At 34.6% G+C, this 27,727-nt stretch overlaps 5 protein-coding genes and 1 pseudogene across 9 annotated transcripts; 3 read left to right on the top strand and 3 right to left on the bottom strand.

Annotated features, from left to right (window-relative positions):
• Positions 1-3,441: 3,441 nt before the first annotated feature.
• On the bottom strand, positions 3,442-5,692 carry LOC120193435 (UDP-glucose 6-dehydrogenase 1-like). The gene is made up of 2 exons (XM_039195927.1): positions 5,598-5,692; positions 3,442-5,123 (listed from the first exon to the last, which is right to left on the bottom strand). Exon 2 carries the CDS (start codon positions 5,111-5,113, stop codon positions 3,671-3,673), a length of 1,443 nt encoding a protein of 480 aa, XP_039051858.1. The 5' UTR covers positions 5,114-5,123; positions 5,598-5,692; the 3' UTR covers positions 3,442-3,670.
• Positions 5,693-10,298: 4,606 nt separating this feature from the next.
• LOC120193335 (probable methyltransferase PMT5) lies at positions 10,299-11,936 on the top strand (the record flags this gene model as incomplete). The annotated part of the gene is made up of 4 exons (XM_039195848.1): positions 10,299-10,825; positions 11,012-11,147; positions 11,360-11,600; positions 11,682-11,936. Coding segments are annotated over 4 exons (1,134 nt in total), but the record flags the coding sequence as incomplete, so codon positions are not given.
• A 714-nt stretch (positions 11,937-12,650) lies between these two features.
• On the top strand, positions 12,651-13,733 carry LOC120193299 (PLASMODESMATA CALLOSE-BINDING PROTEIN 3-like). The gene is made up of 4 exons (XM_039195822.1): positions 12,651-12,757; positions 12,887-13,129; positions 13,211-13,241; positions 13,333-13,733. Exons 1-4 carry the CDS (start codon positions 12,706-12,708, stop codon positions 13,688-13,690), a joined length of 684 nt encoding a protein of 227 aa, XP_039051753.1. The 5' UTR covers positions 12,651-12,705; the 3' UTR covers positions 13,691-13,733.
• A 1,393-nt stretch (positions 13,734-15,126) lies between these two features.
• On the bottom strand, positions 15,127-17,004 carry LOC120193404 (histone H1-like). 4 transcript variants are annotated; one of them, XM_039195913.1, is made up of 5 exons: positions 16,929-17,004; positions 16,804-16,856; positions 15,992-16,770; positions 15,425-15,478; positions 15,127-15,325 (listed from the first exon to the last, which is right to left on the bottom strand). In XM_039195913.1, the coding sequence occupies exons 1-5, from the start codon at positions 16,949-16,951 to the stop codon at positions 15,131-15,133; spliced, it is 1,104 nt and encodes a 367-aa protein (XP_039051844.1). In that variant the 5' UTR covers positions 16,952-17,004; the 3' UTR covers positions 15,127-15,130. The 4 variants fall into 4 exon arrangements, with proteins under 4 accessions (XP_039051844.1, XP_039051842.1, XP_039051843.1 ...); XM_039195911.1 differs by having other exon boundaries at positions 16,804-16,997; XM_039195912.1 differs by having other exon boundaries at positions 15,992-16,856; positions 16,929-16,966.
• A 1,937-nt stretch (positions 17,005-18,941) lies between these two features.
• LOC120193403 (magnesium transporter MRS2-5-like) lies at positions 18,942-22,595 on the bottom strand. 2 transcript variants are annotated; one of them, XM_039195908.1, is made up of 7 exons: positions 22,374-22,595; positions 21,200-21,749; positions 20,699-20,769; positions 20,058-20,186; positions 19,633-19,971; positions 19,327-19,374; positions 18,942-19,218 (listed from the first exon to the last, which is right to left on the bottom strand). In XM_039195908.1, the coding sequence occupies exons 2-7, from the start codon at positions 21,630-21,632 to the stop codon at positions 18,988-18,990; spliced, it is 1,251 nt and encodes a 416-aa protein (XP_039051839.1). In that variant the 5' UTR covers positions 21,633-21,749; positions 22,374-22,595; the 3' UTR covers positions 18,942-18,987. The 2 variants fall into 2 exon arrangements, with proteins under 2 accessions (XP_039051839.1, XP_039051840.1); XM_039195909.1 differs by lacking the exon at positions 22,374-22,595 and adding an exon at positions 21,920-21,969 and having other exon boundaries at positions 21,200-21,742.
• Positions 22,596-24,256: 1,661 nt separating this feature from the next.
• LOC120193416 lies at positions 24,257-26,730 on the top strand (annotated as a pseudogene).
• Positions 26,731-27,727: the final 997 nt, after the last annotated feature.

The following is a 27,727-nucleotide window of genomic DNA, read 5'->3' as shown; positions in this document are numbered from 1 at the left end:
AATGAAATGGCTGGCCCTTCGGGCCAGCCGGTTTGGACCATTTATAGTCCTTCCCAAACGACGTCGTTTCGGGAAGGACTATACGCGTAATTATGAAATAGTTAAACCCCGTCCGCAGTCCTCCGGATTTGTAAAATTTACATTTTAGTCACTAAATTAAATTTATAATATTCTTAATTTAGTCTTCGAATTTTAATTTAATTTATTTTAGTCCTTCATATTAAAATAATATATTTAGGATAAATTACAGATTTGATCCATTAATTTCTATAAATAATTTTTTAATCCCTAGTTTATATTTTTAATTTATTTCATTATAAAATTCGAATTTTAGATAATTTTATTTTAGTCACTAAATCATTAAATCAGAAAATAACATATTTGATCCCTATAATTTTGATTAATTACGAATTAGACTTTTAATTTTATTTTTACTGTAATTTAGTCATTTATTTTATATGTTTTCTTTTATTTTATTGTTTTTAAATATATTGTTTTAATAGTATTTTTATTTTTATGAATAAATATTTTTATATTCATAAATATATATAATAGTAATTTTTAAATATTTATCTTAATAAATCGAAGAAAAGGAAAGTCTTAATACAACTGGATGTCCTATTCTGATATTTTAAAATTAAAAATTAAATAATATTATTTATCAATATCAAAGAAAAAGAGCTGTCTTAAGGCACCTAGAAGTTCTTTTTAGATATTTTTAAATAAATAAATATTTTATATATATAATTTTGAAAATAATAGAATTAAATAAATTTTCGAATTTTTAAATTTTAATAATAGAGACAATTTATAATTGCAAAGTACCAATTTTGGGCGTTGTAGGGGTGCTAATCCTTCCCTAAACGTAACCGACCACGAATCCCTTTTTATTACTAAAAAGAACGAATTTTTGGTTATAAACGCAGATCAGTTTAATTTTTTTTAATTGATATTTTCTTAAAACTCTTTTAAAAGATATTTTTTAGGTATTCAACCTACCTGACCCAAAAGGCCGATGGCGACTCTTAAATTATTTTCAAAATTATTTATTCACATCAATTTCCTCGCCCAATTTAATATTTCGTGCCCGGACGAAAATCGGTTACGACAGCGATGAACAGTTCTAGGAGAAGAACAACAAAGCAAAAAACCATGACTATTTCTCTCTGTGTTTTCTATCTCTCTCTCTCTCCATTTGTTTATGTGTTGTAGCTGAAGGAGAATTACATGCATGGAAGGCTAAAGATTAAAAAAGGGAAGTAAACGATAGGCACCGCGTGTAGTCTATTGCGAACCATTCGCTGCTGGATTCAACGATCATGATTTCTCCAGTTTGTTTCAATTTATTATAAATAGATTCTGTATTTAAACTAATCTTCACCAACATATTTATTCGTCTCATCTTAGTTAAAGTGACCGCAACCACATTTTATTCTCTTTTGATCAATCGGGTATAGACCTTCCAATAATCTCGGAGTCGGTTTAAAATCATTTTCATAAGTGCATGGAGTTGATGATTTATGAGTAATTTTGGCCACCTCGACGTTATCCGTTTCGACTTCAAACTTCTGAATACCCAGTCTCTTCGCATGTTTGAGAATTTCATGCAATGCCCATAATTCTGCTATCTAAGCCGAACAACAACTCCCAAGGCTCTTGGTGAAACCAAATATTCGTTTTTTCAGTTCATCTCTAATGACACCACCTACCGACGCATCTTGATTGGTACCATGGACGACGCCGTCTGAATTTGCTTTTAGTCAACCACGAGGAGGGCGTACCCAAGGTGTAACTTTTTGTTGAACTCTACTCCTCTATAGGGATGGCAATAGATACCCTCCGTTCAAACCCTACCAAACCCGAAAATATATACTCTTCACTCGACTTGAAAAATATGTATAATTAAATCGATCCGATCCCGATCCAAATTTTTAAAGTATAAATCTAACCCGATCATATATAAAATGACTTAATTAAAAAATAAAAAAAGAGAGGATATTATAACAATTATCCATAAATTTATTTGAAGAAATTACACTATTACCTCGATCGGGTTGAGTCGAAGTTTTTTTTACCCTCTACCGACCCAACCCAACCCGACCTCACACCTTTATAAAATCTAACCTGACCCGAAATCAATTTTTTTTTTAAAAAAAATCAACACTATCGAATTAGATCAAATCTAAATCCTTTGGTTTCGGGTAAATTACCATCCCTACTCCTCTCTGTCTCTTCTCTCCCTTGTGCATGCATACATATAAACATACATAAGGCTGGCAATGAGTTAGGTTAGATAGGATTTTTAATCAATACAAATATGATCCGAGAATTATATCATTCATTTGACATTTAATCCGACTCAGATTTAAATTTTTTAACCGAATCGAGTCTTGATCGAAATTTTAAGATAAAAGCTCAAACCGACTCAAATATAAAAAAATCATTTTTATTCGATAAAATAAGATCTAATTGAAAAAAAAATATAAAGAGAATGATATAATACTAATTATCCTTAAATACATAAAGGTCAATTATACTATTATTTTTGTATTAAGCATTTTTATCTTAAATTCAAGTCTGATCCGATCTAATTTTAAATTTTAATTTAACTTTATAAAATTATATCAAATTGAAACACGTTGGTTTTTTTTATCAAATTATCATCCCTATACATATACATTTTGCCATTTTGGTTGCCACCCATGTGTGCGTTTATTTTCTTTTCTCAATTTTCCTCTTTTATCTTTAAATAGAAATATATTATCTTTAAATTTAATATTTTTATTTCAATTTAGATCATAATTTTTTATATTAATTTTTAAATTTATTTTTAAAAATCCTTTTAATGATATAAAACATTAAAATTATATTCACTCAGATTTATCAAGAAAAATGTTGAATTTGACAAAAAATAACTAGACACTTAAATTATATTAAAAAAAAGCATATTTTAAGCACCTACTTTTCAAATAAATATTTTTAAAAAAAATAATCATCTAATAATGTGTTTTGATTATGGATAAATATTTGATACACTGAAGGTGTATAATTTTCTACACTATCATTAAAAGTATCATCAAAATAGATAAAACATTAAACACACTAAAAATATATAAAATTATATATTATTAGTGCATCAAATATTAATCATTTTATTAACTTACTACTATTAATTATTTTCCAGTTGTCTTTTCATTAATTTTCAATAAGTAAATAGTAAGTTTTATTTTAAGTTTAGTTAAAATTTATTATTATTTTAATTTAATCAGATTATAAAAGTCAACTAGATGAAATTAAAACAAAAATCAAATCACTCGAATAACTTAATTCAAATTATTAAATAATTTGATTTGATTAACCCTAATCACGTCGGTTCCAGAAAAATATGAACACGCATCACCATGATTCATGCATAAAAAAGCTCTGATTCAATAACATGCATCACCATCAACATTATTCATGCATAAGATAATTGGTAATATAATTCACTAATACAGGTTCTATTATAATAAAACAACTATAAAATCGGTAAAGACAGAGAGCCACATACTGCTACTGTGTCATGTAATAACTCAGTATAACTCCGAACATAAACTTGGAACTATAACAAATGAAAATGTGGTGCAAATGAAATTTGTATAATCGGATTATTGTCTCTGAAAAATGTGGTCTATGCCACGGCTGGCATGTCCTTCAGCCATTGATCCAATGGCTTGCCGATGGAGTAGACGATGAACCCGATTTCCCGCAGCTTAGCCTCGTCTACGATGTTCCGACCATCGAAGATGAATGCAGGCTTCCTCATGTTGTCATAAATCCTTTGGTAATCGAGGGTTTTAAACTCGTCCCATTCCGTCAGAATGCAAACCCCGTGAGCATCCTTTGTTGCTGCATAGGTATCCCAAACAACGTTGACTTGCTTGATCGAAGTAGGGCTCATTGGCTGAAGGTGAACCGGATGGTCCCAATCGAACTTCTTCATTGCAAGGTCCCTCTGAATCTGCTCCTCGTTGACTTGAGGGTCGTAGATGCTCAGTAGAGCCTTGTCGCCCAACAGCCCTTTGCATACGTCGATTGCTGGGGTCTCACGAGTGTCACCGGTGTCCTTCTTGAAAGCAAACCCGAGAATGGCAATCTTCTTGCCTGAAACAGTGTTAAACATTGAGGAAACAATCCGGTTTACAAACCGAGTTTTCTGGTAGTCGTTGATCTTGATGACTTGTTTCCAGTAATTGGCAACCTCGGGAAGGCCATTGCATTCACATATATAGACCAAGTTCAGAATATCCTTTTGGAAACATGATCCACCAAAACCGACACTAGCATTCAAGAACTTGGGTCCGATCCTCGTGTCTTTCCCGACAGCATGTGACACTTGACTCACGTCAGCGCCGGTTGCCTCGCACAAGGCGGACATAGCATTAACCGAAGAGATTCTCTGTGCCAAGAAGGCATTGGCAGCAAGCTTTGATAACTCCGCAGACCAGAGGTTGGTGCATATGATCCGGTCCGCAGGGACCCAATTCGCATACACGTCCCTCAACGCTTCAATTGCCTTTTGACCTTCTGGGGTCTCCCTGCCTCCGATAAGAACCCGGTCAGGATTGAAAAGGTCCTGAATCGCGGTTCCCTCGGCAAGGAATTCCGGGTTCGAGAGAATCTGAAAATCGATGCCTTTACTATTGTGGTTCAAAATTTTCTCTATCGCCTCAGCTGTTTTAACAGGAACAGTGGATTTCTCGACCACAATCTTGTTAGATTTGGATACATCAGCAATCATACGAGCAGCACTCTCCCAGTAAGTCAGATCAGCAGCTTTCCCAGCTCCGAGACCTTGCGTTTTCGTCGGGGTGTTAACCGAAACAAACACGATATCAGCCTCCGAAACAAGCTTCTCCACATCGGTGCTAAAGAAAAGATTCTTCCCTCTACACTTCTTAACAACCTCGTCAAGCCCGGGCTCGTAGATCGGAAGCACATCACTGTTCCAGGCAGTGATTCTCGAGACAGATATATCGACAACGGCCACTTCAATTTCAGGGCATTTCAATGCAATAACAGCCATTGTCGGCCCACCGACATAACCAGCACCAATGCAACAAATCTTCACCATTTTCAATATCCTACGAACATAAAAAATAAAACACCCGATTTCTTATCAGATCATGTAGTGTTTAAAGAACAGCTCCCTAAGATATTACTAATTAAACATCGGAATTAGCAAATAATGATGTCCGCAGCAATAAAATAATCGGATCCATTTCTAAGTAAAACAAAAACAAGACAAACATCGATGAAACTACTGACAGAAATCAGATCTATGGTTTCCGGAATAAAAAACAGGGAATTAAAACATCAGAGTTCCGACATGTAAACCGACCAAGAACATGCAGTCAAATTTACTAATTCCTTTTAAAAAAAATAAACTAGAACTTCAAGTAAAGACATTTATCTTAGAGATCTGATAAAAAAAACAACAGATCCACCAACTAACAAATCCAAAAAGGAACAAAACGGAGTCAAAATTGTAGACCCCAAGGGAATAAAGTTGACAAGTGCAAAATCAAAGCCGAAAAGAGAAGAAGAGATTAAATTACCTTCGTGGGTCTTGAGTTGTTAGATCAAAAGGGAAGGAAACAAAATTTGTGTGAAGAATGAGAACAGGGAAAATATTTTGAGGTGAAGAATGAGAAAGACCGACGACCTTTTAAACTGTATTTATAGAGTCACCTAATTGCCTTGAAGACCCAACTTTATTATTTTTTAACTCAATTTAATAGTTCTACCATAAACTATACCTTTAGTACCTAAACTATTACTTTTATTCTATTTCTGTATCTAAATTTTATTTTTCTTAAAATTATGCCTAACTTTTAGTTTATGTTTCGTTTTGGTACTCTATTGTTAAAAATTTAGTGGTGATGTTGATGTGTCACAATAAGTTAATGCCACATCAATATTGAGAAAAAATAAAAAAAATATTACGTCAACAATTATGTTAGTTTTTTATAACAAAATATCAGATTTAAACCTAAACTAAATATCATGTATGATTTTGAAAACATATATAGTTTAGGAACCAAAACATAACATAAGTAATAATCTAGATACTAAACATGTAGTTTACCCATAGTTTAGATAAATTACACTAGGACGAATCAAGCGACATCGGTGCTAAATGAATTATTGTTATTCATTGAGGTCTCGGGTTCGAGCAGCATGAGCCAAGAGTGTAAGCGTTCAATATTAAATGATTAATAGTTATCTTTAAACAGATATTGCCTTGTACTCACCCTAAATTAATATAAATAAATAAACTAGTGGTAGCTTAACTACATTCAAATGATCATTTTGATCATTGAACTTTTAAAAAATTACAAAATAATAATTACTCCTATTATATTTTATCAAATTGTTATAAAATATTCATTAAATTTATCAAAAATTTACTCTTATTATAACATCTTAGTAACAATTTTATTATCATATCATAATTTGTGATATAATAATTTTAAAAATAACTCATAATTTGCAATTTGAAAATTTTGATCGTAATTTTAACGTCTATTTAATTTTACCGTTAATTGATGATATAAAAACTATAAAAATATAAAATAATTGTCAGTCCTTAATGTTTATAAAGCTTTTATCAATTTTATTATTGAAAAGTTGTAAAAATATATTATTGAAAAATCACATTATTTAATTAATAATAATTATATATTTTTAAATCAATTTAAAATTTTATAAAAACTATAATTATAAGGGGCCAAAAAGTTATTTACCTTGCAATTAGCAGCAAAATTGAATAAAAATTTGGGATGAGATCAAAATATTCAAATAGAAAATAATACAAGGATTCGATTTTATAAAAATAAAGTAAAAAGACTAAAGTTTAGAATATTAAATAACCCAGGGACCTCTCATATATTAAACCACTTATTTATATAATATGTTTGTTGGAATTTCCAGAGCATTTAGAAGCAGTTGTATAAGGCCAGATGTGCAAAAGCTTTATATTTTGTTAATATTATTAAGCATGAGAGCGTGACAGATAGTTTGTCTATTTTGCATATTTGATTCCTTAAGGACCACTTTTACTACCATGATTGCGATTCTATTTTGATTTTTTTAATTAATTATTATTATCCGATCTATTGACCGACTAATTCAGATTAGATACCGCAGAGGTGAGGGCGACCCTCCCAACTCAGTTTGCTCCATTCACAAACATCAATATTCGAACCCCTAACCTTACTTAAGGGACATGTGTTTAATCCCACTAAACCAACTGATTGTTGGTGATTCCATTTTGATTTTAAAATGTGATTATTTTTCTGTATTTTAATTGATTTTAGATGTCATATATTCATATTCTTTTTACACTTTTTGTTATTTATTATGTTATTATCATAATCTATTTCAACGTCGTTTGACGAATTTAAAAATTGTCATTAAATATAATATAATTGACGTGTGACGTGGTAATTAATTTTGTCCAGATTAATGGTGCCTCTCATCATATCATTCGCGTTACTGTGTCGTTAAGCCTTTAAAACAATGCCATAATGAGTTAATGACAAAAATCACAACTTTCATCGACGGTCAAATAAAGAATAAATTATTCATTGTCTTATTTTATAATTGTATATAGATATTAAAATGAGATTTTTTTTATTAAATGATATTTAAATAAAAAGTTGATGATAAACTCTGTTTATATTTTGTTATGTGACAATTATTGATTAAAAATTAGTGCAATTTAAACGTTATGATGTAAACTATGTATCAACATTCAACAACTTAATAATTTGATGGGTGGAGGAAGAATTTCTTTGAACAAAACTGGCAATTGAAATAGACCTAAAACCTACCACCTAATCGTGCACAAGTTAGGGCATCGTTTTCAAAGTTGCAAGCAACTAACTAAATATTTAAGTCAAGATCTCAAGTGTTAAACCCAAATTGGAAGATGACCAAACTACAAGGAATTGACACAACAACTTAAAAACATTACATTGATTTCTATATATATTTTTTATAATTTCGAATGATTATGAAATAGTACGTGTTCGGAAATTTTTTAATCTATTTGTAATATGTATATATGGTATATCTTGTAGACATACCTGATTGAACTCGAATAGTTTAAAAAGAATAATATTTTTTTCTGCCGTGGACTACACAATAAATTATGGTGTTGGATGTAAATGATAGGTCATCGAATATATATATATATATATTCATATTCAATAGATTTATAATTCTAATAATTCGAAGAGGAAAATAGAAATTTAACATGTGATTATTTTATGAAGTAAACAATACATCAGCAAATGTTACAGGCAAAGGTGGTGGGATTCCATTGCTGTTGAGGCCAAACCGCATAAGGATTCCATTGTCGACCTTCCATACGTTTACGGTAAGGAGGCGTTTTTTTGAAAATAAGATAATTAGAATACAATATTACTTGATATATTATGGAATATCATATTATTGTATTTGGCATATATGGTAAAAATGTAATATTACAGTATTTGATTGAAGGAATAAAAAATTATTGAAATATATATAAATACTAAGGATGATGGCTAGAAGTTTATAAGTCTTGAAAATTGTGTATAACCGTAATCATATTGTATTCTTATTATTTTTGAGATTGATGAAGTTTTCTTCTTTTACTCGTAATTTTTCAATTAAAATCTCGATCGATTAAGTCTCGAAAATCATTGATAATCACAATACTCTTATGTTATTATCATTATTCTTTATTGTTTAATGAATAATTAAGATTGTTATAAAATAAATTTAAAATATTATTTTAAAATTTAAATTTTAGCACAATTTATAAAAAAATAATGAACATAAATAGAAATAGATTGAGATATAATAAGTGGATGGTAAGATCTTTTAACTAGAAAACTTATTAGATTTGATAGTTTTTAAAAATATTTAAGAGATATATATATATATATATATATATATATATATATATATTGATAAGATAAATATTTTTAAATTATTGCAGTTAAGTAAATGATAATTCTTTAAAAAATATAAAAATTGGTTATGTTTGAAATTTTGAAATTTTGAATGTTTTGACAGTTTTAATAAAATTGGATTTTAATATGAATATATTTATTTCAATTTAAATTATTATTATTTAGTGTATTGATAAGTGAAAAATAATTAAAAAATTATTATATCTACCGTAAAAATTAGAAAATATACTTTCCTTTTAAAAATATTTTATTTACTAAAAAAAAATATTTTCTTCTTCACTCGTTCACTCTGTCGTTCTCTGCATTTGTCAAATTCGGATTTTGAATCTCCACCGGTACGCTCCCATGTAAACCCTAATTTGCTTCTTCTTTATTTTAAACTTTTCCAGTTTTCGATTTACTATTCTTTTTTTTTTTGCTTTTTCAATGATTATTGTTTCCTTTTTGAGATCTAACTTTCCTTTAACGGATTCCCCCAAACGGAACGATTTACATTTTTATAGGAAGTCTGCATTTTATGTGTACTAAATTTTATGTTGTAAGCTCTAGAATACCGTAGTTTCAATACCGTTTCATCTGCCAAAGAGACCGTTAAATTATTCTCTCGTGTGAAATCCTGATTTCATTGGATTATTTGCAGCTTGATGCAATTGGTTGCTTGCTTGTTGCAAACTGAGGAGTTGGCATTACTCAAAATTTAGTTCCGATCGGCTCTGTTTGGAGTACGGTGAAAAAATATATAGTGCAATAAATTTCGGTTCAGTTTTGATTTTCGTAGCTTTTCTTTATACTGGCCGTGGTGGATTTATGGTGAACTTTGGTATTTTCCGTTATCTTCTTATCTATTGCTTGTGATGATTGGGTAGAGATCCGTGAGAACAGGAGTGTAGAGGAGTGCAATTGGTTGTTTACTTGTTGGAAACTGAAGAGTTGGCATTACTCAAAATTTAGTACAGATCGGCTCTGTTTGGAGTAAGGTGAAAAAGAATATAGTGCAGTAAATTTCGGTTCACTTTTTATTTTCGTAGCTTTTCTTTATACTGGTTATGGTGGATTTTTGTTGAACTTTGGTATTTTCACTATCTTCTCATAAGTTGCTTGTGATGATTGGGGAAAGATCCGGGAGGGCAGGAGTGTAGAGGAGGTGGTTTCAATGCTTATTGGTCTTGTTCTGGTTAATGCTAACACATATATAGAAGATTATATGTGATGATAGGTTATGTTTTCCGTGGTTCTTGTAGATTTAAACTAAATGGACTGGTTATTTAGTGGTTTTCCCAGACCTCTATTGTTTAAAGCTTTGGACATGAGAAGAGAAGTCCTTGGGTTAATAAACTTTCTGTTTCTTGCGGCCGTAGACTGCCGGTCTGTTGGTTGTTATTGTGCTTCGTCTGCTTGCTTGTACTGATTGCAGTCTTAGGATCGATATTTTCTAATTCCTTTGACTCCATAACTTTCACTCCGGTACCTGAGATTTATTCAAACTATAGAAGGTTAAAGGAGCAAGTGGCAGTCGATTATTTTCAGCTGAGAACTGTCTCGTCAGGAGCTGGTCACCAAGAGGAGGTTGGCTTATGCGCAAAAGAAAGAGAAAATTATGTTCCTTGTTACAATGTGACGGAAAATTTATTGTTAGGGTTTACAGATGGAGAGGAGTTTGATCGGCATTGTGAAGTATCAAGCCAAGGAAAGTTTTGTTTAGTCCGCCCACCAAAGGATTATAAGATTCCACTTCGTTGGCCTGCTGGTAGGGATGTAATATGGAGTGGGAATGTCATGATAACCAAAGACCAATTCCTTTCTTCTGGAAGCATAACAAAGAGGTATTTATTAAATGCATTTGGATGTTTCCCAAAAGTAGGAGAAAGTATCAGGCATGTCTCCCTTTGTTACAAACTTTGCCTTTTAGAATTTGCTATGTAGCAGCTTATATCCTTCATTCTTTGTTCTTTATGCGATCAAATACAGCTTTCTAATCTACCTTCATAATCTTTTAATGAACTGTATAGAATGATGTTGCTCGAAGAGAATCAAATTGCTTTTCACTCTCAGGACGGCTTAATCTTTGATGGTGTCAAAGATTATACTCGCCAGTTTGCAGAGATGATGGGACTGGGAAGTGACTCTGAATTTTTTCAAGCTGGCGTAAGTCTTTAATTCATTCCATGATGCAATTTTTTCCCTTTTGGGGTACCATGAGCTATGAGTGTTTGGTATTTCAGAATCGTTTTTCCCCAATATTTTAGATTGTCATGTTTACTAATATGAGAAAGATAATTTATGTGTACGGTCTTCAAGGTAAAGTAAAACTGTCTGCCTGCATTACATGGTATCTAATGATCCTACTTTGGTTACAGGTACGCACTGTTCTTGATATTGGTTGTGGATTTGGAAGTTTTGGAGCTCATTTAGTTTCACTAAGGTTGATGGCTCTTTGTGTTGCTGCATATGAGGCAACCGGAAGCCAAGTTCAAATAGCTCTGGAGAGAGGTCTTCCAGCAATAATTGGCAATTTTATATCAAGACAACTACCATATCCATCATTATCATTTGACATGGTTCATTGTGCACAGTGTGGTATTGTTTGGGACAAGAAAGGTACTTTCAGAGGTTAATAGTATTGCTTCCTGTGGTAAAATTACTTATGCTTTACTTTCTAACTATGATTTTATAAAATAGAGGGGATGTTTCTTATAGAATTTGATCGGTTACTCAAGCCTGGAGGTTATTTTGTTATAACCTCTCCCATTAGTAAGTTACATGGACGTGCAGCAAGTAAGAAGAAAAGAAGCATGTTAACACCACTGGCAGAATTCACTGAAAAAATTTGTTGGAGTCTTATTGCTCAGCAAGACGAGACATTCATCTGGCAGAAAACTGCTGATGCTCACTGCTATTCTTCTCTGTGAGCATACACTGATAATTTTCATTCTTTTCAAAGTGACATTCAATTTCATTGAGTAATGAGTTCGAGTAATTGTGTCAGTAGAATATGTGTGTTACCCACTAATTTAAAAAGAATATTATATTGTAATTACCCTAAACTATTAAAAAAAAAAACTCTCTCCCCATAATCACAATCTTAAAGATGTCCATTGTCTACTTGATTTGATTAAAAAACTAAAAGAAAATGAGTTTTTAATTGAGTTACTCGTTTTTTTAGTTTAAGTCGAATTATTATTATTTTTTAACTCAAATAAACTGTGGTGTAAAAACGAGTATCTATCAATTATGAAAATATACAAATAGATAAACTTCAATTTAAAAAAAATCATTTTTTATAATAAATTAGTTTAAATATTTAAGAAATAATATAGTAAAAATATTAATTATAGATATCCTATTATCTAATCTTGACTCCATTTCTAATTCTCCTCGAATTTATTTTCATGGCCGATAATAGAAACCTAATTCAAATAAGCGATCCTCTTACGGTAGCCAACTCATGTTTTTAGTTTTATAAGCTTAATATTGTTTTGTTTGATTGGTTGGAACTTTAGTCACTTATTATATTTAAAAAAAAACATTTTACTCAATTTTATTTTATTATACTCAACTTTAATTATTTTGTTGGTAAAACTTTGATTATGATGAATTGTAGTATACTGTTAGAAAGAACACTACACCTCCATAATTATTAGTAATCCTGAAACCAACAGTATATATCTTTGAAATCAGTAGTTGTTCCGATTCTTCCTCGATCATGGTCCCTTTACTTTACCTAGTGGTGTTCTTAGCCCTCACTGGTCATTCAAGTAAGATCCTTGTTTTTCAACTTAAGATCCATAGCTCAAGATTTCTGAGATGGGTTTCAAGGATTCTGATAGCAATATTTGTTGATTTCTGAGGAAAGGGTGTTTTGATCTGTTTATGCTTTGCTGCAGGTGCCACTTACTGTTTGTGCAAAGATGGAGTGAGTGAGCAGGTGCTTCAGAAAACACTGGATTATGCGTGTGGAGCAGGAGCTGATTGTTCTCCGATTAATCAGAATGGTGCTTGTTATAATCCCAACACTGTGAAAGATCACTGCAATTATGCAGTCAATAGTTATTTCCAGAAGAAAGGTCAAGCTCAAGGGAGCTGTGATTTTTCTGGCACTGTCACTGTTAGTGCAAATCCTCCTCCAAGTAAATTCCCTTCAAACTCAATCCATTTCACAACATATAAATGTTTTGGATTTTTCGTGATTTTCTTTGTGATTTTTGCAGATGTGCCTTCTTCTTGCAGTTTTCCTTCAAGGTATGGTTATTGGTACCCTTTGTTTGGTCTCTCGGAAAATTTTATTTATGAATGGATGTGTCATGTGTGTTTATTTTGTTAAATTTTGCAGTAGCTCAAGCTCGACACCAACAACGCCGACCATGGGTACTCCTCCGACAACTCCGAGCATGGGTACTCCTCCGACAACGCCGACCATGGGTACTCCTCCGACAACTCCGACCATGGGTACTCCTCCAACAAATCCAACCCCGTGTACTCCGACAACGCCGAGCACGGGGACAAACAGCGGCTCGACCAACGAGACTCCGGTATTCGTTGGTGGTGGCAGCTCCACGCTGGGACCAACGGGGACAACCACAGGATTCGCTGATCCCAATCGTGCTGTATCTCTCTTCACAAGCACCATCAACATTCTCTTCACTTCTGCCATCACACTTTGGATTGTTGTAGGCTGCTCTTGGATCTGAGGAGGCAGCATCAACATTCATGCATGTGTATGTATGCATGTTATGTATGTATGTATGTAGAGCGAAAACATGAGATTTGGACATGAGCAGATATGTTTTAAGATTCATATATGGATGTAGTTGTAGTAATCCTATGTACAAAAGTCATGGGAATTTGATTCCCTTTGAGAAAGGCTTCTCTCTCTCGCTGAAGTTTGACACATCAAAAGCTTCATCGTAAACGTGTTATTGTTTTATTAGTTCGTTTATGTTTGCCCCTTCCTACTAGGGGTGACTCATTGGGCATTTCATTAAATAGTTGATAAACTAACCTAATTAATTAAAATATATAATCGACATAATTAAAAACTAATTATAAATATTATTTTTATAAATGATTTATTTATTAAATAATTAAAGAATAATATTATTTTAGCACATTAGCCAGTACTTTCTCCTGTCCACATGGGCAGGAGCAACATTTTTACACCGATTTTAATTTTTTATAAAAAGATCCCGCAAGGACCATTTTTAAGTGAACATTGTTAGCTTAGAATTTAGATGGTTAAAGCTACATAAAAAATTATAAAAATCTAAAACCATCCCGTCACACCATACTTAGTCTCAAGTAAGGGGTAAATGAGATGAAACAGATAGAAAACTACTTGAGGTTGATTTGATCAAAGCTCGATAAATATTCAGATCGAATGGACTCGAATTCGGGCTCAACTCGAGTTCTTAACGAGCCGAAACGAGCTACTTGATATTCGACATAAAAAGCTCGTGAGCAGCTCGAAAATATAATATATTAAGATTTTATTTTTTAAAAAATAAATTATTAATAATATTAATATTTATGTATTTTTTTAAATACAATAAGATTTTTATGTATTTAAGATTCAAGTTCGAATTTGAGGCTTCAATCGAGTTAAGTTTAATTTTTTTTTCATTTCGAGTTGCTCACGAACTTCAGTTCAGGATTTCGAGTTCGAGTCGAGCTTGAAATTTTTAAGCTCGCGAGTTTTCGAGTTGAGTCGAGCTCCATTTCAGAGTTTTCGAGTCAAGTCGAGCTCAACGATACTCGAGCTCGACTCGGCTCGTTTACAACCCCTAGTCTCAAGACCATCTAATTCCCGTCATTTTAAATTTAAAAAAATGAAAAATGCATCAAACAATGAGTGCAAATACACAAAATGATAGTAAACTGGAAATAATATATGAAAATAGACTAATGTCAATACATATTAGTACCAAAGCAAAAGCCCCAGCCAAGGATGATGCCTGGATAGTGTTGCACTACATGGAAGTAATTAAAGGTTTTACAAACAACACACCTCAACAACAATAAACAACACCTGCAACTTCCTACTCTTCCCTTTACACAAAATATCATCACATTTTTTTATGTCTAGGGTCAGAACATTTTTTTCCCATAATCATACAGGGGGGAAAGGGATTTTATCAATACAATTGTCCTTCGTTTTGCGGCACCAGTGGTGGTTGTGTCAGTTCCGGCGGCTGAGCATCCTCTTGAATTGGTTTGCCGATGTCCATCGTGGCAAGTCCTTCCAACTCTTGGATTGCATCGATTGTACTGATGTTTTCTCTGCTGTACTGAGACTTTAGTACTTCAACTGCTTGCTTCACTTTCGATTGCTGCAATCAACATTTTCCAATCATATATAATACTAAACTTAAACTACTTGATACCGGCAGATACGAGTACAGTAGCATGATTAAAATCATCTCACTTACAAAGAATTCAAGTTTTCTCTTCAAATCTGCATATGTTGCTGCTCCGCCCGATGTCTTCATATAAAAAAGAAGAACAAGGTCAGTGACATTAGATCAACATAAGAACATCAAGCAGAAGATAAAAATTAAAACAAAACTGAAAAGCTTAGTGGCCTGTTATTACAAGTTGCAACATCATAGTGCTTATTTTATTGACCTAAATATCACTTAATCTACATACTCCCACTCTTCGTTGTCCCCTAAAATATCCGTATCCGACATATATCCAAACACGAGTACAGAACTTTGATCCTCCAAATTCGAGCACTGCGATGTTGCATTCATCCCAAGTCCGAGTAACGTATATCATTCTCTTAAATATTATGCATTTCTTCATCAAATTTCCCCATAATCTTTGTAAAGAATGATAAAAGTGACTAAAAGGATTAAGTCTGTTGTTTACTTCGAATACTTTTACATTGTAAGACGCCGCATTTATGACAAGTTATGCTTAGAATTATGCCCCAAGCTTAGACAGTTCCAGTCTAGTCTTCTACAGAAAACCATATATAAGTAAAGTGGTTTTACCTTCTTGGGACGGCCAACGGGTTTTCCAGTTGAAGTCCTGGGCTTGGCGGCGACCCCACCGATCTTCGGTGGTCGACCTCTCCCCTTTCCACGGACGGCATCGCCACCAGTAGCAGCTACGGTCGTGCCCTTGGGCCTTCCTCTGGGTCTCGGACTAGCAGCAATGACAGTCGTAGCAGCAGCAGTATCAGCATAAGGAACGGCCACGGGCTGACCCTGGTTCGGTATAGTAGCCGATTGAGGCAACTGGTTCAGGGCCTTGGGAGGCCGTCCGCGACCCCTTTTGATCGCATTGGCCCCCACCACTGACCTCACCGTCTTGGGCTTCCTCGGTCGACCTGGACTTTTCTTAGGTCCGGTTTTGGGTGGCCGACCCCGACCCTTCCTAACCCCAAGTTGATCGACCGGACCATTTTTCCGCGGCCTACCGGGTGTCCTTTTAGTCACATCGGGAATCGGAGCCGGCTGTTGCTGAGCCGGAACGGGTTCAGCGCCAGCAGCGGGGATTGCGGGTTTGGGTTTAGGAGGACGGCCACGGCTTCGTTTGAGGCCGGTCGAAGCATCGGGAGGAGTAGAATCGGGGATCGGAACTTCAGATCTGGTAGCATCAGAAGCCAGCTTGTAAGATTTCTTCACCATAACTAAGATGCCGTTGTTTTTCAAGCGCTTCAAGTGGTGAGTCAACAAGGCCGAGTGAGTTGGTGGCAAGTCCTTGTGAGCTGACTCTATGTATTTGGCTATAGCCCTTTTGCTTGACCCGTTGGCGTCTTTTAAACCCGCGATAGCCTCGCATATCATATCAGAGTAAGACGGGTGGTCGAAGCTCAGAGGAGGACCACCGGCCACCGTCGTAGCGGGCGGGGGGTTGGAAGCGAAGGGAGGTGCGACGACGGTGATGACGGGCGGGGGAGGGATCGGGGTCTGAGGACCTATAGCGATGGAAGAGAAAAAAGGGTCCATTTTTAGGTAGGGTGAAACGTCAGGAAATAGATAATTCTAGTAGAAATAAAGATGAATAAAATACAAAATTGGTTTTTAATTTTTCAAATGTAATAAATGTTATTTTAAATAAAAAAAAAAGTCAGATCTGGTTCTAATATAAGTGGGACCCACCATTATCCCTCCTTCAGCCAGAAAACCTTTTTTTTTTTTTACCGTTTGTTTGTTTGGCATTTTGAATTTAATTCAAAATGTTTTCATTTGCACTTGGATGCACCCCTGAATTTAATTGTATCCAGAAACATTATAGTCTCATATGTACTTATAAGCCCGTTAGATATACATAACTATTGAACATAAAAGCATCCCCAGCAGTATTCTTCTCTTCTAATTCACAATCAAAGCCTTGTTTCTACATATAGATAAGAGTACATTCAACGAGTGTTACACGAATGCGAGACTTTACATTAGTGGACGAATAAAATTTTAAGAGAAGATAAATTTATAAAAATTTTAGTGGAAAAAAAACAAATTATAAAAAAATCTTTAAAAATCTAATTTTTTTATGGAAATGACTGCTCCTTTCATTTTCTCTCGGGTCATCTCTGTAAACAAGTGAAGTATTGACCGAGGGATAAGGGTCAAACTCTAAATGAAGAGGTATCAATACGATTCTAGTATTGGGATATTAAGAGTATCAGCTCAACATATAGGGAGGAAGTCATAGCTAAGCATTGTTCTTAGCTTTTAGGACACGGAGCACGCGAAGATCAAATTAGAGTGTAGAAGAAACTTCATGGCCTTTTACTAACAAAGAATTATTACCCACTAATAAAATAATTATGATTTGAAATACACAAATGCAATATTTTGGTGTTCATCATGTCCATGTCTTCATCTGTATTTTTTAAACTTTTGATTTCTTCCGTTTGTTTTGGCAGAAACGAAGGGAACTTATCAACCGCCGCAACCGAAACGGTGAATAGACGCCGGTGGGTTTTGCATTGCGGGAACAAGGTGAGGGTGAGCATTTTTCGTCACCGGACGAATGGAATTAGCAACGCCCGGAGATTTACTTGTCCCTCCTCCATGAAGTGAGTGGTTGAGCATGCTTATAACTGACACTAACTGATAAACCTCGCAATCTGGACTTTTGCAATGGAGCTTCCTCTTCAGGCTAGTGGATGGCGCGTGCCATAACATCTTTTTCTATAACATCTTGCTAGCAATACTGATATATTAAAGGTGGATTTAGTTTGCGGAATAAAACAATATTTTTTTTAAAATAAAGTTTTTGAAACTAAAGATTATCTTTAAAAATATTTTTTATGTAATCTTTTTCTAAAGAAAATTCTAGAAAAGATAAACATGGATATTTATCACTAATTTTATAAGGCAGAATGTATAAATTGACACTAAATTATATTAAAATGATCATTTTAGGCATCAAACTTTCAAAAGTTATATAATAACATTATTTATTATAAAATAAAATGGGCACATCACTATTATTTATCGTTAAAGAAGTGATGTGGCATGCAACAGGATGGTTTTGGGAATGGTCCATGGTACAGGATCGATGATCTAACGATGAGAAATGGTATTATAGGGTGTGCTGAAGGGAACGATAATGTCAGGAACTCGGGTGGGGGAGGACTGAGGAGCAAGCCTTTCACCATTCACCACTCTCGAGACCAAATGGAGTTTATATATATATATTATGATTATGGATTTGTTAAACTTACAGCATTCGATCATTCGAACTTTGATGTTTGAATACAAGAAGAGCAGTGACAGGGAGAGTTATGATTCTTTCAGAATATCCCGGGATTATCGAGACATCTTGACCTGCACTGTGGATAGTTGCTCAGCTACAACACTTGTATCCTGAAAATAATTCAGTTTGCTGGTATTGTCTTGGGTCACCAGCCCGTGCATGCTGTCTGAAAATATTGCATGTGAATCCTACCCTCAAAACTGAATTTTTTGCAGTATTTCTGCCGGTAAATAAACTACTTGATAAAAGAATAATAATAAGCATCTTCAAGCTCACCGGCTTACAATGGGAATACTTTCTTGTACCTGAAATATAACAAGAATGAACAGTACAATAACCCACATCCAGCACCTGTTATAACCAGAACCCAAGTAAATGCAGATGGGTAATCGAAAACTGAAGCTACAAAGTTCATTCCAAAGACGCCTGCTACAGCAGCAAATAATGTGGCCACAAAAGTCGCTGCGGTGAGAAGCAACTCGAATTGAATCAGATGGTTTTGAACATTGCCCTGTTTGGGAAAAGAGGAAGAAAAATGATCTTTATTATTATTTTCATTTCCTATTTCCCAATGCATGGTAAAGAGAGGGCATCATTGAGACAGTAAATCAATCCTCACCAACTTAATGTTGATCAGATCTTCAGTATCATCGATGTACTCTTTCAGCTGAATAATCAATAAGATTGGGCATCAGTGGTTTACAAGGCATAGGCCATTCTCAACAATCTTAGAAATGTAATTGTTAGTTTCAAGTTGCCAGAACACTATTTGTGGTGCCTAAAGTCAATGCAACATCTATATGTTAAACTTAGCAGTGGCAAAAATAGACACATTGTTGATTCTTGTACCTCATCTGATTAGTGGTAGACCAGTAGGATACGATCAAACTAACATATCTATGGTAGGAAGTCAAAGGTCTCTTACCGATAACAACTTGCTGAGTGTATGATCAATAACAACAAAGTATGCTTCAAGTAACATTTCAAGTTGTTCAATATTTTCCCCATCATGTGAACTACTTAAGCTTCCTTGTTTGCTTGTCACAATACTGCTAAATGCCCTTTGCAGTCTCGGGGCTCCATTGGTCGATGCTATTGGTGAAACAGGAGCAGATTTTGAAACTAATCTGATCCCACTGAAAAAATTATTTTGAGCATTTAGTTCGCTGGGGGTGTTACCCTCTGACCTTTGTTTTTTCTCTGTGAGATACATCTCAGCCATGTCACCGTCATCATCCATAAGATGCTCTAATTCATCTCGTACCTGAAATTTCAATCTAAAATCAATTATATAAGAAACAAGACTACAGTAGGTGTATTCCACAAGGTACTGTATATAAACATCCGTACCTTCTGAACTCGCTGGGTTAATGTAAGGAGTTGACCCTTCAATCTACGAACACGTTCCAGGTTAAGGGTATTAATGGATGATGCTAATTCATCTAGCACTGGGTATATCTCCATTTCCAGTTCTCTCACCTATAGAAAAGAAATTTCCAGAATGTGAAGGATTTGGGCTAATATTGATTTTGTAATAACATGAACAATGATTCCATCCAATATCAGTTTACTTTGGTTTGAATCAACCTAACTACCCTAACCTTTTCTAGAAGACCAGATCCTATATCATCAGACAGACATTTGGCTTGATGAGATTACAATTGCATGCCAAATACAAAGATCTAGACATTGGGTGGAAAGAATCAACTATGGAAATAACAGATACTATCAGATCAGAACCTATCCAGTGTGTCGATTTATATGTATCTCTCAGTTTTTGACACCTCGTTGAAAGAGTCAGCTAGGAAAATAAAAAGTACCTCAAAGGATATCTACTTGAAAATAATTTTAGGATCTTAAAGACCATACAGGATGCACCTCTAGGATATCACCTCAGTGACGAGTAAAAGAAATTCAATGGGTTACATAACTGAAAAAAAAGGATTTGACGCATTCTTAACATTTAGGTAGTGATGGAGGTTATGGCATACCTTTACATCAAGGGACATGCAAGTTAGTTCCAATGCTAGTTCCAATGCCTTAAATTCAAACGGAAGGTCATCTGAATCAAACCAGCAGATGAATGTAAGCATGTTATATGACAATTTTATAAAAGTTCCAAACTGCCAAATAAATTAAGAAAGATGACACAATTAGAACTGTCATCAAAATCCCTAAGGAGACAAATAAATTTTGAAAGAATCATTAGAGTTAAATTTGTAACTTTTTTCTGAACTCAGAGAGATGTCTTTGTTTTTTCAGGAACAGCATAGCAGTCGAATTCAGTTACATTATCAAATGCTTCTCCACACACTATAACAAGTCAGTGGATATTGTGGAGATAGAGCCTAGGGCCTAGAGAAGAGCATATCAGATATTTTGCAACAATGGTTTCAACAGAAAATAGCAATCAAAATTGTTTATTGGTAAATATGTCAGCCATCCACTTGAAAACCAAATTAAACTACAGGCTAGTAAGAATGCATTTTTACCCGCTTGGTCTTTTTTCGTCTGAAGACGCTTGCATAATTCAGAATTGTATTGAACAACATTTATATCCAAAGAATTCATCAAGATAACCTCCTCAGCTGTGATTATACATCTTATTTGCTCAAGATTGACCACAATAGCCTTCTCCCTTCCTAGTATTGTTGAAGGATAAATAAATAAAGGGTCCAAAAGCCTTAGGTCTCTGGATGGCAAAGAACAGTGCCTCATAATTTTGGCTTTATCAAGCTCCAAAACCTTCGAATTCCCATCTTGATCAATCTTTATCCACGAACGACTGCTGAGTCCTCTCTTCTTCACACCTGGAAAGCCAGACCCACGATTGGCATGTGCACTTGAAGTAAGCCTTTCACCAATATTAGAAGATGTAGATTCAGGAACATCTGAGGGAAGAACATGCCCCCATGATTCTTCCATTGATCTTTGGTTTTTCCTCCTTTAATTCCAGGAAACAGTTTTGTGAAGAGGTAATTTATCAGTTGACATAGTAACAACAGCAGCTTGCTCACGAGATGGTAATGAGAATCTTGACAACTTCAGGTAGGTATATGAGAAAGCAAGCAATGTATCACTTTAGTGTGTGTGTGTGTATATATATATATACTGCTTTCAATGAAGAAAAATCACAGAATTAATAAAAGGAAACCCAAACTAATAAATCAATCATAGAAAAACTCGGCTCATTTTAGCAGCTGAAAATTTACAAGCAGAAAAGAAGGAAGAGGAATCCACTTTTAATCTCATGCTTCATTAGTCAATTCAACAAGGATCAAAAACCACAAATTCAACGGTAGAATGAAGTTAACTCAAACAGGTGTAATTCTCTATCGAAAAGCACAAATCCCAACACTCAAAACCCCTAAAATAGCATAAAAATACCAAATTAAGAAACATTTAATATGGTTCATTAATAAAATACACAGTATATAGTTAACTGAAACCGGTACAATCTTATAACAACAAGCAAAATTCCTAAGATTCCAAAACCCTAAAATAGCATTCGAGTACTAAAAATGTCAATTTATCTAGACACCCAAATATATAACAACAACCCAATCTTGTTCAGAAGATTAAGCGATAAAGCAAGCAAATTCCATGAACAATTTTTTTTTAAAAAAAAGACGAATAAGAAAAGGGGGAGAATACAAATGATTATACCACTTAAAAGGAAAGGTTCAAACTCCGCAAAAGTGGTGGAATGATGACATCTAGGATCCGCGATGTTGCATTTAATGGAAAGGAAGGGAGCGAGTGAAACAGCGGATGAAAACTGATTTGCCACCATTAAACAATTTCCATAAGCGTTTCTTGCGTTTTGGCTGTCTTGTTTTACACTTTACTACGTAACATTTTAACTTAATCTGTTTATCAACAAATAATCCAATCGTTAGATACATATTAAAATTACTTTTTTCTTTTTAATATTTTAGTATTACGTACGTATTTATTTATTTGACTCAATTATTGGTTAAATTAAATCTAATATTTTCATCTAACACAGTTTCCAAGTATAAAAAAAAATTAATTGATCTTATTCTCATATGTAATGGGATAAGGGAGAGGTAGGATAGTAGGTTGCCCTAACGTCAGGTTGAGAGCAGCTTCTGTGGAAGACATCCGTTATGAATTGTCCTCAGTGAGACTCGATCCTACGACCACAATATTAAGAGCCTTACACTCTACCAACTGAGCTTTGCGGTCTACCAACTGAACTAGACGAGCAATTCCAAATATGTTGATTAAAAAATAAAAATCTCTAAAGGAATAACTGCTATTATATAACGATAAAAGTATTATGTATAATTGTTACTGTACAATTGTGATACCCGTAATGACTGTAATAATACCTATTATTATCGTAATAGTAATAAACACAATGTAACTAAATATAACAACAACTTAAATTCATGATATCGATCACTATCACGAGAACTCATAGGTCTTGAGAAGACTAGTCATAAGATAATATAGTGATTAAAAAGGATAGAAGTCCAACAAACTCGAAAGAGAACAAAATCAGCTTTCCGGGGAGGAATCAAAATTCTTAAAGATCTATAATTGCCATGGTTATCCATTATATATGAAAAATTCAAAAATCATCATATAATAATCCAGAAATAGAAAAGAAAAAGAGAGGTTAATGATGATTTTAAAAATTTTTATACCAAAGAATCTAAATTTCTTATGCATGAAGATAATAAAGTCCGACCATAACGACGTTATGGTCGGACTTTATTATGGATTTCTAACTATATTATCCATAGGTTCCTCTTATATTATCCTTCTACGAGCTCGAGTTATGGAAGAAGGAACCCATAACAAGGTATCAACAACAACTGGTTTTATTGTAATATTGATAAGGAAACAAAGTAAATAATTTATCGTCGGAAAATAAACTTATATCACTGAAAGGTTCCAGATGAAGAGTTAATATCCACCACAATTATTTGCTGAATATGGAATAAAAATAAATTAAAATGAGAAAAATAAAAAATAAAAAGAACAAAACGAAACTAGAAAGCGACAACCTTTCTTTTGATCTTCTAGTGACCTTTGCTGATAAGGGAGAACATTGATCCTCCACCTAAAATGACTCGATAATAGATTAAAAAGGGAAAAAAATAGATCTGAATCATAAAAAGAAGGCACATTGATAATATAAATTGAAAAGGAAAAACTGAGAGAAGAAGAAGAAGAAAATATCATTAGAAGTAGATTTTAATCGATGATGTTGGTGAGTAATAATCGAAGACAAGAGATTTTGATTAGATTTAAAAATTAAATTAATATTATTAAAATAAATAATTTTCAAATTAAATGTCAAATTTATATTTACTAATATTAAAATAAAAATCAACTTTTTCACTATAACAACATTAAATAATGTTTAAATCATCATAATATTATAAATCGATAATATAAATATTCAAAGTATTACTATTTTCTTAGAATTAATTTAAAAAATCAAAAATAAACTAGGTTGACCAATTTATGGTTTACCCTAGTATAATATATAGTATCACATCGTTTGGAAAAGAGAGATGCTGATGCTGATGGAAAGAATTAGATGGGATGCAAAATGGGACCCACAATCAGCCTGGTCTTCCATGAAGCCGCCTTGTGTGGATGAACGGTTCAGACTCACAATTTCCTCCCCCTAAGAAAACAACGCATTACAACCATTTTTCTGCCGTTATGAAACAAAGAGGACATCCCGGGATCTCTGTCCAAATTTGTGAATTTGGAGGTTTTGAATTTAGCTGGGAGTAAGCTGAAGGGGTCTATGCGTGGTTATCTTGGAGGTTTCTACAAGTTGAAGGGTCTTTATTTGTCTAATAATCAGATAAACGGGTCGATTTTCGAGAATTTTGGACGTAATTGTCGGTATCTAGAGTATCTTGATCTGTCGGGGAATTTCTTAGTTGGGAGGATTCCTGATAGTCTGGGGAATTGTCAACGTTTACAGACTCTTTTGTTGTTTTCGAACATGTTGGATGGTGTTATTCCTAATGAACTCGGCCAACTGCATAAGCTCGAGATTCTCGATGTTTCTAGAAGCAAACATAGCGGTTTAATCCCCGCAGAGCTTGAAAATTTTGTTTGGTTGTCGGTTCTTGTCCTTTCTAATCTCTTTGATCATGTGCTGAGTGAGCAGAGTTCAAGTGCAGAGCTATCATTTAGATTGCCACTTGCTACGACTGATGAGCATAATCGTTTACGAGGCTCCATTCCCATGACAACTACTACCCTTCCGAAGCTTAGAATGCTTTGGGTGCCGAGGGCAAATCTTGGGGGAAGTTGGCAAGGAATTGGCACAGCTGTGAGAATTTGGAAATCGTGAACTTAGCTCATAACAACTTCAGTGGGGAAATATTTGGAGTGTTCAATGGATGCAAGAAATTGCAGCATCTAGATTTGAGCTCGAACAGGCTAACCGGCCAGCTTGATGATAAACTTCCAGTTCCTTGTATGTCACGCTTTGATATCAGTGGAAACCTCATGTCTGGATCAATCCCCGGATTTAATCACAGAGTATGCCCTGGCTTTTCCTCCTCGAGTTATGAACTTCTCCGAATCCGTGATCTGGCATCTGCATATTTATCATTCTTTAAATATAAAAACAACTTGCAATGATTTTGCCATTTTCCGGTTTGAAAGCGATGTTAGTTCACAATTTTGGCCGAAATAACTTCTCTGGTTCGCTCCCAAGGCTGCCAATTGCATCAACGAGAACGGAGGACCAGATTGTTTATGCATTTCTCGCTGGTGGAAACAAGCTCACTGGATCAATTCGAAGTTTGTTTGGGAACTGTAACAAGGTCCATGGGATGATTGCTAATGTCAGCATGAACCGATTGTCCGGTCATATTCCGTTAAGAATTGGTGCAATCTGCATATCTCTTAGATATTTGGATGCCTCCGAGAATCAAATTACCGAGATAATTCCCCAAAAGCTTCAGGGACTTGAAGTCTCTTGTTTTTCTTGACCTAAGTGGAAACAAGCTTAGAGGTTTGATTCCCAAAGGGCTTCATCAGTTGAAGCACCAGGAAATGGGTCTTCCCTTCCAGGGCACAGGTTTCCGAATCAAGGGAAATAACCACTTTCGTTGACATTGGGGTTCCATTGACATATGAAAAAATTGTCCAGGCCACGGGGAAATTTAGTGTTGGCAACTGCATTGGGAACGGAGGTTTTGGTGCGACTTACAAGGCTGAAATAGCTCCGGAAACCCTAGTTGCAGTGAAGAGGCTTGCTGTCAGTAGGTTCCAAGGTGATCAGCAGTTCTATGCTGAGGTAAAGACCCTCAAAACAATGAGGCACCCTAATCTTGTGACTCTAATAGGGTATCATGCCAGTGAAACAGAGATGTTTCTCATATACAATTATTTTTCAGGTGGTAATTTAGAAAATTTTATTAAGGAAAGGTCCGCAAGAGCTGTGGATTGGAAGATTATTCACAATATTGCTCTGGATATAGCCCATGCACTTGTATACCTGCATGACCAATGCACTCCGAAGGTTCTGCATCGGGACGTCAAGCCAAGTAACATATTGTTGGACGATGATTGTAATGCTCATGTGTCTGATTTCGGATTTTCAAGGCTTTTGGGTACCTCCAAAACCCACGCAACAAAAGTGTGGGTGTGGCTGGAACATTCAGATATGTTGCACCAGAGTATGCTATGACCTGTCGTGTATCTGAGAAGGCCGATGTCTACAACTATGGGGTCGTGCTGTTTGAGTTGATATCATATAAGAAAGCCTTGGATCCTTCGTTTTTTGCTCATGAAAATGGCTTCAATATCATCTCTTGGGCCTGCATGATGTTGCGATAGGGTCAAGCAAATGATGTGTTCACTACAAGGTTGTGGGAAAACAGTCCGCACGACCACCTCATGGAACTGCTGCACTTGGCCATTACGTGCACGGTCGATAGCCTCTCAATTAACGAGGCCAACGATGAGGCAAGTTGTCCATTGGTTAAAGCGAATTCGACCTCCTCCGGAAGTTTAATATGGTTTATTTGAGCATGCTATGATCCCGATGGAACTGCTTAATTGCACAAAACAATGAAAATCATAACAGACTTGTAGTTTTTACATTCGCACCTAAAATAAGAACTGTCTTCCCCTGGCTGAGAATAACCCTAAATGATCTGCAGAAAAATAAAAGATGAGAATTTGGGAGAAAAAAAAAGTGTTTGTACGCTGCTTTATGCATGTTTTCCATTTCCATTGCTTTTGTAATGCTGAACTTGGTAGGTTTAGCAATTTAATATGTTCCTTATTTGATATCTTGAGCTTTCTATGAACAATGTTGAAAATCTAATGAGATATTGCAACTTTCGTGTTTATTTTCATGGATCCTATCATTTATTTCCTTCTTTATGGTATCAATATCTTTTACTCTCTTGGTAAAGATTTTTTATGAGTAAATATTGTAGCTTTATATCTTAGATTATATCTTTCCATGTCAGACACATTATCCTCGCTTCTTCTCCCTTACCATACTTGTATAGAATGCCGTTTACTCCATTCCCGTTCAGACCGTCTCCCCTCGTGAAAACGCAAGGCATGTCCTCGTTCTCTACCTCTATTTTCGACCATTTTACGAAGTGTTTCGACCTCGGATCCAAGAGTTTTGAGGGATTCGTTTATTTTTTACCTTGGAAGAATATGTAGCCTCTTGGTTGATTTGATCTTGCAAGGACTGAGTGCAACCGGAGCTTCCTGCTTCACCAGAATTGCTTGCTCCTGCAATGCATGGGATCAGAAGAATATGAAAACCGGCTGCAATCAATTGCCTAGTCATAAATTCTCAAGAACGATGATCGACGTGTCGCTAATATTGAAATACATTTTGGTGGTCGTGATGGTTCCTTTGGAAAGCTGCAGCTCGTTGGTGGGACGACAGAATGACTAAAATAACTCACCCAATTAGTCACAGAAAACTATTTTTTAATCAAATGACTAAAATGTAATTTAATTAATAGTCAAATGATCGTGTATAT

The sequence above is a fragment of the Hibiscus syriacus genome, unplaced genomic scaffold (genome assembly GCF_006381635.1).
Source record: "Hibiscus syriacus cultivar Baekdansim isolate YM2019G1 unplaced genomic scaffold, ASM638163v2 tig00116995_pilon, whole genome shotgun sequence".
NCBI lineage: Eukaryota > Viridiplantae > Streptophyta > Magnoliopsida > Malvales > Malvaceae > Hibiscus > Hibiscus syriacus.
Note: the sequence above shows the minus strand (reverse complement) of the source record. Positions and strands in the feature narration are given on the sequence as shown.